The 12416-nt window shown below is 32.9% G+C and overlaps 1 protein-coding gene across 2 annotated transcripts in view; it reads left to right on the top strand.

Annotated features, from left to right (window-relative positions):
• Positions 1 to 9629, top strand: part of LOC111699094 (uncharacterized) — a 48146-nt gene extending 38517 nt beyond the window's left edge. For both annotated transcript variants that reach the window (XM_023469664.1, XM_023469663.1), the window contains 3 exons: positions 3433 to 4109; positions 9194 to 9320; positions 9415 to 9629. In XM_023469664.1, coding sequence (XP_023325432.1) covers positions 3433 to 4109; positions 9194 to 9320; positions 9415 to 9475 — 865 coding nt within the window. In that variant the 3' untranslated portion in view covers positions 9476 to 9629. The remainder of the gene's footprint in view (positions 1 to 3432; positions 4110 to 9193; positions 9321 to 9414) is intronic.
• Positions 9630 to 12416: the final 2787 nt, after the last annotated feature.

The raw sequence follows: 12416 nt of genomic DNA, 5'->3' as shown, positions 1-12416 counted from the left end.
GTAAATCCGTAATTTATTTTTTAATTTAAAGGAAAATGTGAAATTAGTTGACAAACCCTGAAGGTTTGTTAAAGGTATCAAGAACCAAGTTAAACCCCTTTAAATGTCAAAATCAGAAGTCAATTTGTTTTTTTGCAATCGTCTACTTAAATGCCAATGAAAAGTGTTGGTAAAAAAATATTTTACAACTAACTATTAAACATTAATTTAAGAAATAAAAATGAAATGTTTTTTTTAATATCTGTGGTTTTCAAGTCTCATAGTTTATAGGTTTAATAAGGGTTCTAAACTATGGATCGCTGAATATTTCGCAAAATGAGATATTTCATCATTATTAATATAAATTGACAATGATTTTAAAGATTATGAATTCTCTTGTTAATGAGATGATTTAGCTTGATTTTAGCACAAATACCTAGTTAAAATGTATATGCATGATTAGGCCTGACTGCCTCATTAGGCCTAGGCATCTAATTACAGCAGGGCTTGGAGAAGGGCCTTTAACATTCTTATTATCACCTCTACATGTTTCGCTTTTTTATAAAAATAATCAATTAACTTCCGATGTCATTACATTTGAAACTTTTGAATTTAAGAGCTAAAATCGGGTTTTATTGGTTTAAACCGATTTTCAAAGTTTCAAATGTTTCCAGCTCTTGATTTAACTTAATTGTTGCCATGATGCCGCGTCGCAAATGGTATTTTCCTATTTCTGAATTGAAAGCCAATTGAATTTACACATCAATACAAAGACGAATGTAAAGGGTTCATTTTCTCTAGTTTTTAGAATCATTCTGTATTCTGCATTTGTTGAAGTTCGAGTGTCTAAAAGAGCAACCAAGAATTAGAGGAAGAAAATTCCAGCACGAAATCTTTAGGCATTTAATTCCCTCAAAGCATTTAAAAAAAGACGAAAATGCTAGATTCCAGTCATTGTCACTTGTTGTCCATTTTCATTATCTTTTATTTGAGATTAGAAATTTTAAACTGTTGTTAACCTACTTAACTTACATTGTTTAAACCAAGCTAAGAACCTTTCCGTTGTTTTACCGAGTTCCTCAAAATGTGAGGCAAATCGGTGAAGGGAACTAAACAGACAGAGATTACTATTTTATATATGTTTTTTTACTTTATCAATTTATTTATTTTTAATTTTTTAATGAAACAAATTATTTGATACATGTATTTAATGCAGAATGCAGATAATCATTTTTCCAATCTTCTTGTTTCCTGGCGGTCCTGTTTTGCTCATTCAATTAGCTGCATACCCCCCCCCCCAGGATGTAAATTTATATATGTAAATGTACAAAATATAGATAGCACTTCCTTCTACCCTGAAAGAAGAAAACCTGTCAATTAACAAGATTAAATAAGGGATTGATGACACATTCCAGAAACTCTATTCCCTGAATCCCCCCTCCCCCCCCCCATCTACCCCCGTGCTTATAATACCACCCAGAGTTCAAGAGAACCACATTTTCTAATAAAAAACGGATGAAAAAACTCTCAAACGGATAAAATGAATAATAACTATTTGATGAAACAAAATTTTACAAACAAAATGTAAAAACTTTATCAAATAGTTCATTTGAACACATAATTAAATACAAGCTGTTCAAAGTAAGCAATATTTAAATGAAGGCATTGAACACCTTCATCTTTGCAACTTGATGTTGTTGACCTTTCACATTTCAGACTAAATAAATTCTTCTAGAAAAAGTTTGAAATATAAGGCTTAGACTATTAGATTTAAAAGATAAAAGGGTTTAACAAAATTAACAAAGATCAGCTGAAGAACTAAACTCTAATTAGAGTGAAAACTGAACATATGAACAAACTGTTCATAACAAGATTTAATAGAAATAACTGCGTAGAATGAATTAGAAAATAACAAAATTCAAGGGAAAAAAAGATAAACCCACTTTCTTGTCTAGTGGCCATTAAATTGACATTAAATACTTAAATTAGAAATAGAGATCTAAACTCTAGAGTTTAGATCTAATATAAGGTCATTCATTCATCTGTAACATTCTTTACGGGAATAAACTTAACATCAGGATAAATTTAACATAAGAATTAAATTAACATCAGGATTAAGTTAACATCAGAATTAAATTAACATCAGGATTTAATTAAAATAAGGATTAAATTAACATCAGGACCAATTTAACATCAGGATGTAATTAACGTCAGGATTAAATTAACATCAAGATTAATTTAACATAAGGATTAAATTAAAATCAGGACCAATTTAACATCAGGATAAATTTAGCATGAGAATTAAATTTACATCAGGATTAAATTAACATCAGGATTTAATTAACGTCAGGATTAAATTAACATCAAGATTAATTTAACATAAGGATTAAATAAACATCAAGATTGAATTAACATCAGGATTAATGCAATATCAGGATTAAATTAACATTAAGATTAATTTAACTAAGGATTAAATAAACATCAAGTTTAATGAAACATACGGATTAGATATAGCAATTATGATTAAATTTAAAAATAGGTATAATCCACCTTTTTGAATTCAATCTTAATTCTTGTTTGAACCCCACAACTTATTTTTTTTAATGTTTTATCTTTGTGAAAATGTTTATATTTGCACAGTGCATAGATTAACGTATAAATGCAAAACTGGGGAGAAATTGTAAAGAATGAACTGGAGTACTGTATCTGCAGTGCATAAAAATCTAATGAACAGACGGTGTTTATATCATAGTGACGAGGAGATTTTCTTTACGATCTTTTCATTCAGAGCTCTGTTATAACCCTGAGATAAAATACAGTTGTTTCCTCGTGTATCCATCCTTCAAGTGTTTTTCTCTTGGTTGGAGCAGATTCATTAAACTTGAATACCATTCCTTAATTAAATCTCATTATATCTTAGAACCTTCTTCCTGTTAACATACCATAAACCTAGCTATCCACCCCCCCCCCCTAACCTATGATTAGGACTGTCAGTAGGGGTAGTTATCAGTTCCTATCTTATTTCCGTCCAAAACTATGTCCGCCAACTGAATTTCTAAAAATTCTTTTCAACAAAATTTCAATTCTTACGTTGTCAGCAGTTGTCAGCACCCTGCAAGCAACTTGTTTTCTCTTGGCTATGGAACACAGACGTCCATCAAGGGTTTATAAACTGACTGAGGGGTTAGGATTTAGTACAGAAGGTTTCCCTCTCGTCCCCTGCTGATATCAAACCATTATACTCATGCTCAGGACGGGATGATAACTGCTCATCTCTGAGATATGTAAACCCAGAGCCAGATATTATACAAAATCATCTCCCTATACCCCCACTCCCATTTTCCCACCCCTCCCCCCTCACTTCTGATATATTATGCGTGTTAGGATCATTATTATACATGTAAGATTGGCAACTAGGTTGAAATATTGAAACTCTAACTTCTCTTTGTTTAGGGACGGACGCCTGAGTATCGGAGATGAGATTGTAAACCTGAACGGGAGAAGGTTGAGAGGACTGAAGACGGATCAAGCTCTCCAGGTTCTTGAGGCGTGTGAGAGTGTTGTAGACGCGGTTATATCTCGAACCAACGGCGGAGAGAAGGAAGATTGGGCGGAGGCAAAAAGAAAGTGTAGTGAGTCAGATCTTATAGATCTTAGTGAACCTATTCTTGGTGGAGTTAAAACGGAAATAGCTCCAACTATAATCACTATTGGTGAAGGAGGGACGGATAAGCCTGACTCCGACCTGATCCAAACCACAGTAGACACTCCTCAGGTCACCAGGCATCCTATCCGCCATTCTCTCCGCCAAAAGGTGTCCACCACATCTATCAGGACAGTTGAAACTATTATCTCCTGCGGAGATACGGAAACTCCCTCGGTATCTCGGAAAGTGTCGTGTTCAACTACCTCCACTTGTACGGACTCAGAGGTTTCAAACTTCTGTACATTGCCGCGGAGACATAAAGGTTCTTCCTGTCATACTGTCGTCTTCCAGAAAGGACTTGGGAAAAAATCTCTGGGATTCTCAATCGTCGGCGGAAAGGATTCGGCCAAGGGTAGCATTGGCATATTTGTTAAAACAATTCTTCCGACTGGGCAGGCAGCACAGGATGGACAACTTATGGAAGGTATGCAAAACAGTGGTATAATTGCTATCGGGAGAAACAGGTTTTAATTAAAATCATTGCATTTCTGACCAGGCGTAACTTTTAATCATGTGTTTGTTTGTTGAAAGAATCTAAAGTTTGGGTTTGATTTAAACTGAGGTGCGGGAGGGGTGGGGGCAGTAACTTCCTGTTTCCCTGCAGATTATTAAAGATGATTATTATGTGCACACCCTGTATTGTTTGAGAAGATATAATTTAGACTGCCCATGGTCAAGTCTAGGACAGTTCCACTGATTCTAATCATCTCACAAGTCTTTACAAAACTATAATCATCAACAACAAATTCTCGGCAAAAAAAAATCCTGACCATTTTTTTAATCTTTAGCGGTCAAACTTTAAATGGTTCTTTGTTGCACGACTGCTTTCAGGCAGTTTTAATAGAAATTGAGGTTTTTGGTTTGTGGATTTATTTTGGGAAACTTACAATTGCGGATTTTTCTTGGTTGTTGTAACGTGTTTACTACAACTCATTTGTGGTTAACATTTACAATATATCATCACGTTCTGGCCTTGAAAAGTGCGAAGAAAAGAGTGCAAACTACACAAATCTGAATTCATTTCATGACAGCAGCATCATTCTTCATATTTATTAAACCGTATAGAACGAATTTTAACTAGAAACCAAAAAATAATGTTAAAAGATATATTTATTTAAAGAGATGTTTTTGTTGTTTTACATCAGGTATAATTTTTCCCTAATATCAATAAAGCGTAAATCTTAGCATATAAATTAATGGTGCACACAAGAAATTTTGTTGTTGAACTTTTTAATGAGCCAACCTTAAATATAATATTCAGTGGTTTATCACTAAAACTCCATTCCTCCCGAGTCCGTCCTGTCAATTTACTCCCGTCTCTGGAATTGATTTGAATTGATGATATGAATATCAAGGTTAGGATTATATCTCCAGGTTCGGTTTACATCACCATGAGAACCTGGAGAAATATTAAAGGGAATGTCAACGTTATTTTATGTGACCCTCCATTTAAAGAGGGCCATCGATGATTCACAACGACACTTTTACCTAAACACGATGATTTAGACATACTTTGTCAAAATATTTTTTTCTAGAAATGACTCATAGTTTTCTAAAGCATAGTCGAGCAAAAAAATTGCTTAGATATTTTAGATTAAAAGATCAGAAAATTCAATTATGTTTAACAGATCTCAGTTTAACGGATGGACTTTCTAAAAAGTACATTGACAATTCTTTAGATTTTTCATGTCATTTGAAAGACATTATATGAATTCTTTAAACATAAAGACGAAAATATATTTTGATTTAAATTTAAGGTTTTATTTACCAATTTCAAGTTTACATTGTTCTTTCTCCTATCTGAAAAAGAAAGTGCAAGCTAAGTGGTTTAATATTAAAACTAATGTTTCGCCTGATTTTGTTTTCTTATATTTTTAATTTGTGTATAAAGGGTCAAGGGCACAACGTGTCTAATATTTAGCTTGTTATCTTGGGATCGTGGCTTAAATTCTACAATTTTGCGTATCTAGGCAGCTAGGTATATATACCTTTAATTTAGGGGGTCAGGCAGGGTCAATTTAGGGTCAACTGTTTCCAGATTTAAACGTGAATTATTTTGTAATTTAAACCATTATTCAGTCATAACATTTCCTTTTGCAGAGTAATCATAAGGAGAAGGTTCCGAAATATTTTCGCTAAAATTTTAGGAAAATTAATATATTTTATTTTTAACACGAGTTTTTATGAATTGTATAATAGCTAGTTTGTACATTCTTTAGATAATAATTGTAAAAACATCAAAACAATAGATTTTTTATGATAACAAAAGTCTTAAATATAACGTTAAGGATTTAGGTGATTTGAATTTTATATTTTTTGGGGAAATGGGGGGACTTTTTAATTTGCATTTTTTTAACCACTTAGGATATCATGTGATCGTCTAAAAGTGTGTATGCAATCTACCCTCTCCGCGTGAAAGGTTTTGATTTATTTTTAAAACTTGGTATCAGATATGCATTTAATCATATACCTTCATAAATCATGCTCCATCCGCCTTTACTTTCCTAATTCAACATTTTTCCTTTTTTTCTCATGTTTTTCACTTTCCCTTCATCTCTGCGGCTACCCCTCTTGTATAATGAAATTCAAGCCCCGCCTTTATGTGCATTTAAAATGCATACTGAGCTCTGGTATACAATGGTTCGACCAAAATGATTCATAACTTTCTCTCTAAATAATTTCCATTGTCCCCCCACACAATCAATCCTCACTTTCATTTAATCAATCGGAATTTCTAGAGGTATAACTTGTAAAATTTAAAAGTATACGTTTTCGAATTTTAAATCTTTGATCTTTTTCAAAACAAACCCTAAATTAAATTTGTTTTCCTCCTTTCTCCAAAACATTGACCAACAGTTTTTTTAATTCATAACTTTTAAAAATTATCTAAACGTTTAAATGGAAAGTATAGATTATGTTGTGGCAAAATGTAAAGTTCGAATGAGGTTCGTTTATTTTAGAATTGATTTGTTAGATTATATTTTGGTTCATCCTCAACTTCTTAGCTCTATCCTTGTCCCTCATTGAACAGTAATGCTTAATATAATGGTCGGATAATACGGCAATAAAGAGCCCTTTCATCTTAAATAGCATGTATGCTTTAGGCAACCAAGGATCATTTGTAATTCCCCATAGACATATCGTAAGATGGTAAAGGAAGGATTTTAATCTGATCTAGAATAATTTTCATATTTCTCCAGATGAAACCTGTGAAACCGTTACAAAACTAGAGTTTCAAAAGGCTATCTTGATAAAAAGCAAGAACCCCCCTGAAGGCTGAAATTCGTGCCGTCTGACCCCACCTAAAAAATGTTAAAACAACGTGTCGTGTCTCCAAAAGTGGGCGGATTGCAGGATTATTTGGACCGGGACCAATGGAGGGCGTGTACAGAACTAAAGGTAGACTGAGGGCAGGACCTGGAATGCGGGAGAAAATATTTGCAAATGCGCAATTATTTCTTTCTCCTGCACTTCTTGTGCATATTCCGCATGCCACATCTCCCACCCAGTATTTGGGATTGCTTCATCTCTAACATCAATTTTCAGCACGAAGTATTCTAAAAAAATATCTTTTTTCTTGTCTTTGCAAATGACCGACCGCTATTCCCAATTTATCTTTAATTCTTTTATTTTGAATATCCCATCTGATGTTTTCTTTTGAACTTTCTTCTCTACACTCTTTCCATCTTTCCTCCTATCATCCTATCCTCTCTCTTTATCCTTCTTTTTCTTTCCAAACTTCCTCCTCTCTCTATCCCTCCTTCTCTCTACACCATTTTTTCCTTCCGTCTCGCACCATCCTTCCTTCCGCTTCTTCCCTCCCTTCTTCCTATTCCTCCCTTCCCCCTATATCTATTCCTCCCTTATTTCTACCTATTCCTTCCTTACTCCTACATATTCTTCCGTCCCTTCCTTCCTATTCTTCCCTCCCTCCTTCCTATTCTTCCCCTCATTCCATTCTAATCTTCCCTCCCGGCCTCCTTCCTATTCTTCCCTTCCTCCCTTCTGGTTATATATCCATTAAATGGTTTCTACCAAACCTTGGCATCGTACACCAGGTTTACAAGTAAGAAAGTATACAAGAACACTGTAATACGTCTCCGGGTTAAATTAGGGGTTTGTCATACTCATAATGCCAAGATGACAGAAGAGACGAGAACAGAGATAAACAAAAATACGGAATATTGTAGGATGGGACAGAATTAAAATTTACGAATTAGATTATAATTCAACTTAATGCAGTAGTTTTAAATCCAATTTTACAATTTCTATTTTCTATTTCTTTGAGGCAAATCAGTCAAGGGGTTCCTGAGTTTTGATTAGACATACAAACAAACAGACAAACATCTAGAGATAAACAAATCGCTCTATACAGAACAGTATAAGAAATACAGTATAAAGGACAATGAATGAAAAAGAAAACATAAATTCTAGTTTTTGAAACAGAGAAAATAATTTGAAAAAAATCTTACTTAATTCTGTCATCTCGGATATAAAATGTCACTAACCTAAGCTCATATTCTTAAATATAAATAATGGAATTGGCAAATTTTAGGGACAAACTCTGATCAACAAACTAAGGAAAATTGGTCAAAAACTAGATTTACTGAAAACTATGAATAATTCATTCCACCGAAATAAAAGATTACATAGATAATACAAGATATAGTTTCACATCTATTTCCTTGTTCTATCCTAGTAGTCTGTCCTATAGTTCCACATCTATTTCCTTGTTCTATCCTTGTAATCTGTGTGATAGTTCCACTCCTAGTGCCTTGTTCTATTCTTGTGATCTGTGCTATAGTTCTACTCCTAGTTCCTTGTTCTATATTTGTAATCTGTGGTATAGTTCCACAACTAGTTTCTTGTTCTATCCATGTAATCTGTGGTATCGTTAGACTCCTAGTTTCTTGTTCTATCCTTGTACTCTGTAGTATAGTTCCACTCCTCGATTTTGACCCTTCCCTTCATTTATCAAAATAAACTATTTCTGTGTTTTGTCCGACTAGAGAACTAGCCAACCCTGCTCAACCATTAATTCAAAGTATGTTTACATGAAGGGAGACACGGTATTTAACTAGGGTCAAACTTCTGTATCCCCGCTTTACAAATACCGGGGAAAAGGAAGGCGACTTCTTTATATTTTTATAAAAGCACGCGACAATTATGAATTGTTCTTGTTACTGGTTCATTGTCTTGGAGAAGTAGATATTTATCAGGCGCTAATAATAGCTTCTAAACGCTGTGAATATTTTATTTTAGCTCGTCAATCTATTTTATTTTGGTGGCCACTGTTTAAAACATAGAATGATTATTTACACATATTTTCATAAATCTCCTAGAATATGATTAAGTATATGCCTTGTCGTAAAACACTGTACTTCACGAAAAACTAAGAGATGAATATTTTATTGGAAAAGAAATTAAAAAGAGAAATTATTAATCTCTCATTTTGTTTTTTAAATCTTAATTATAAACCATTTTTTTGACAAATCTTAAATATTTTAGGTGATGAGATTTTGTGTGTGAACGGTCAACCACTACAGGGGCTCAGTCATAACGAAGCAATTGCGGCATTCAAGCATATCCGGTCAGGACCGGTCATCTTACAGTGCTCTAGGAGGTCAAGGTCTAGGTAAGAATAAACAGGTTAATTAAAGTAAATATTATGAAAGTTAATAAAAAAAAGTTTTGAAATTGATAAACTGAAAAAAATCTTTTTATTTAAGGTTGTCTACTCCTAAGTCTCGTTCCTGTGAGGACATTCTTGACACAACTTCAGAGGAGTAAACAAGGAACCATTTTCAGAACTTTTTAAGTTTTTAGAGGAAAAATATAAACTCCATAATTTTTCCATCCCTCCTGAACTCTAGTGCTATAATTAGTCAACTAAAATTATGATTTATAATTATTAATATTTTCAGAAATATATATTTGCACATTATTCTTTATGTTAACAGATACAAAGGAACTGAACATCAAGATACAATTTTATAATTCCATATATATATTTGCAACCTGCAGGTGTAAACTTTTTATATTTCAAACTTTGACTGTTGAATCTAACAAAAGAAAGAAAGAAAGAAAGAAAGAAAGAAAGAAAGAAAGAAAGATAGAAAGAAAGAAAGAAAGAAAGAAAGAAAGAAAGAAAGAAAGAAAGAAAGAAAAAAAGAAAGAAAGAAAGAAAGAAAGAAAGAAAGAAAGAAAGAAAGAAAGAAGGAAAGAAAAAAAGAAAGAAAAAAAGAAAGAAAGAAAGAAAGAAAGAAAGAAAGATAGAAAGAAAGAAAGATAGAAAGAAAGAAAGAAAGAAAGAAAGAAAGAAAGAAAGAAAGAAAGAAAGAAAGAAAGAAAGAAAGAANTTCAAGAAAAGTTCCCCCCCCCCCACACAAACACGCGCCAATCCACATCTCTCAGAATTTATGATTAAAACATTTTTCTTGCCAATTCATTCATTGTAAATCTACAATATAGTGATGTGCATTGTTTAGATATTTATCTCTCATCTAGTGATGTGCATTGTTTAGAGATTTATCTCTCATCTAGTGATGTGCATTGTTTAGAGATTTATCTCTCATCTAGTGATGTTCATTGTTTAGAGATTTATCTCTCATCTAGTGATTAAAGAGACTGTAGGCGTATTTAAAGAGACTTAGACGTATTTAAAGAGACTGTATGCGTATTTAAAGAGACTGTAGACGTAGTTAAAGAGACTGTAGACGTATTTAAAGAGACTGTATGCGTATTTAAAGAGACTGTAGACGTATTTAAAGAGACTGTAGGCGTATTTAAAGAGACTGTAGACCTACTTAAAGAGACTGTAGACGTATTTAAAGAGAATGTAGAGGTATTTTCAAGGGACCCGGCCCCAAATTTAGATCGTTGCATATCGTCGTAGTCGTATATATCAATACAATGAAGAAGACTTTCGATTTAAATTTAAAATTTCTACCAAGCTTTCAAACATTATGGATAAATAAAAGCATGGAAACAAAGAGAAGCTGTCAATTAACTAAAGTTTTCAAGGTACCATTGTGTACCATACACGTAACTTTTATAATTTGTGGACCTCTTGAAATTACGTTAACAGTCCCTTTAAAATACATTATATAAACCCCTGCAGTTAAGCACTGTTCACAAAAGACCTTAATAATGAAGATATCTATTAAAATATTTGTGTAAATATTTCATGATACAATAATATTAAAGTATTTTTTAAATATCAAATCTTATTTCACGCCTGGTTTAATATTCTTATTCTTTGTTAAATAAATACAACTTGTGTTTTCATACTCTAAAATAGGAAGACAACTTCCACACTCAAGTCATGACTTTAAATAGTCAAATGAGTATGGGACACAACAGTTATGCAGTATAAACAGACCTATTTTACCTAATAAGTGATTTCATAAGTGTATATCAAAACCATTTGCTTTGTAAGATCATCAAATACGCTGAAATATTCCTATAAAGTCGTCATTCTATATTCAGAGTTTTCTGGTTATCACTGTATAATAAATACACGCGATAAAGTTTTAGGTTACGGAACAGAACAGAGCAACCAAATAAAATTTACAATACCTTCTGTTGTAAACAAAAATCTTCAGAGCTGGGAACTTTAGAAAGGGATACCTTTAATCCCGAATGCTTATTCCGAATATCCAATGTGGACACTTTTAATTTCTTGCTTAATCTTTTCTTTTTTGGATATAGTGGAGAAAAATCAAAAACCGGTTTTCAAAATTAGAGAATCCCTCCCGTTTCTGTACATTAATCCTAAATTGCGACCAAAATTTTAAATTTCCCGGCTTCTGATATGCGACACTGATTGGTTGAATTCTATACACTTTTTAGGATACAAGAACAAGATTAGGTTAGTCTCGAGATTAAGAAAAAGAGAGGATCAAGCATTAATCTCGATATCCACCATTCTAAAGTTTTAGCTCATATAAAACAACATTTCATGAATTTTTGGAAATATTTTAATTATGATTTTTCATCTCCGCGGAGTTCGATGATACAAAAAATGATACATTTCCGTCAATCAAGTGATTTCTTCCGAGGTTCGTTAATCTTGGAACACTCGATCTCGATATATAATATGGGTACTTTTCAATTTGACGATAAATAATTGATCCCTAAATTAAAGTTATCCCTGCAGGATATTACTACCCGGGATATCGAACTTTTGCGTTGTGAATATCGGGATCAAGCATTGATAGCATTAATCAAGGGGACAAGCCTTTATCCTCAAATTTAAAAGTGCGAACGTTGGATATCGAGATAAAGCGTTAAATATTTTCATATTCTGCATCAACATTAACATATCAACATGTGTTGATGACATTTTTGTATTACTGTAATCGGATTAATTTATTTGAGCCAGGTCTAGAGACGGTTCAACCACGTATCTTGAACCGGTGATTCGGGATTTGTCCAAGTTCTATAGACGATAAATAAACTGAAGAGCTACAGATACGTATTTGAATCGACGGTATGCATAGTTCAGCGACCTAGCTCAAATTCATTAGATTCGGTCCCTGATGACTTTTTTTTATAATTTTTTTATTATGACAAAAAGCAATCATTTCGATTGTGTAACTAAAACCCCATTCCACGTACATTTTTAACGAGTACGGTATGAAACCTGCACAACGCATATATATATATATATATATATATATAGCGGGTTTAAAGAGATATCGTCTTACTTCAAGTGTTCTCTATGAATGTA

Source organism: Eurytemora carolleeae, unplaced genomic scaffold (assembly GCF_000591075.1).
Source record: "Eurytemora carolleeae unplaced genomic scaffold, Eaff_2.0 scaffold215, whole genome shotgun sequence".
NCBI lineage: Eukaryota > Metazoa > Arthropoda > Copepoda > Calanoida > Temoridae > Eurytemora > Eurytemora carolleeae.
This window is presented reverse-complemented; position numbering and strand designations above follow the sequence as displayed.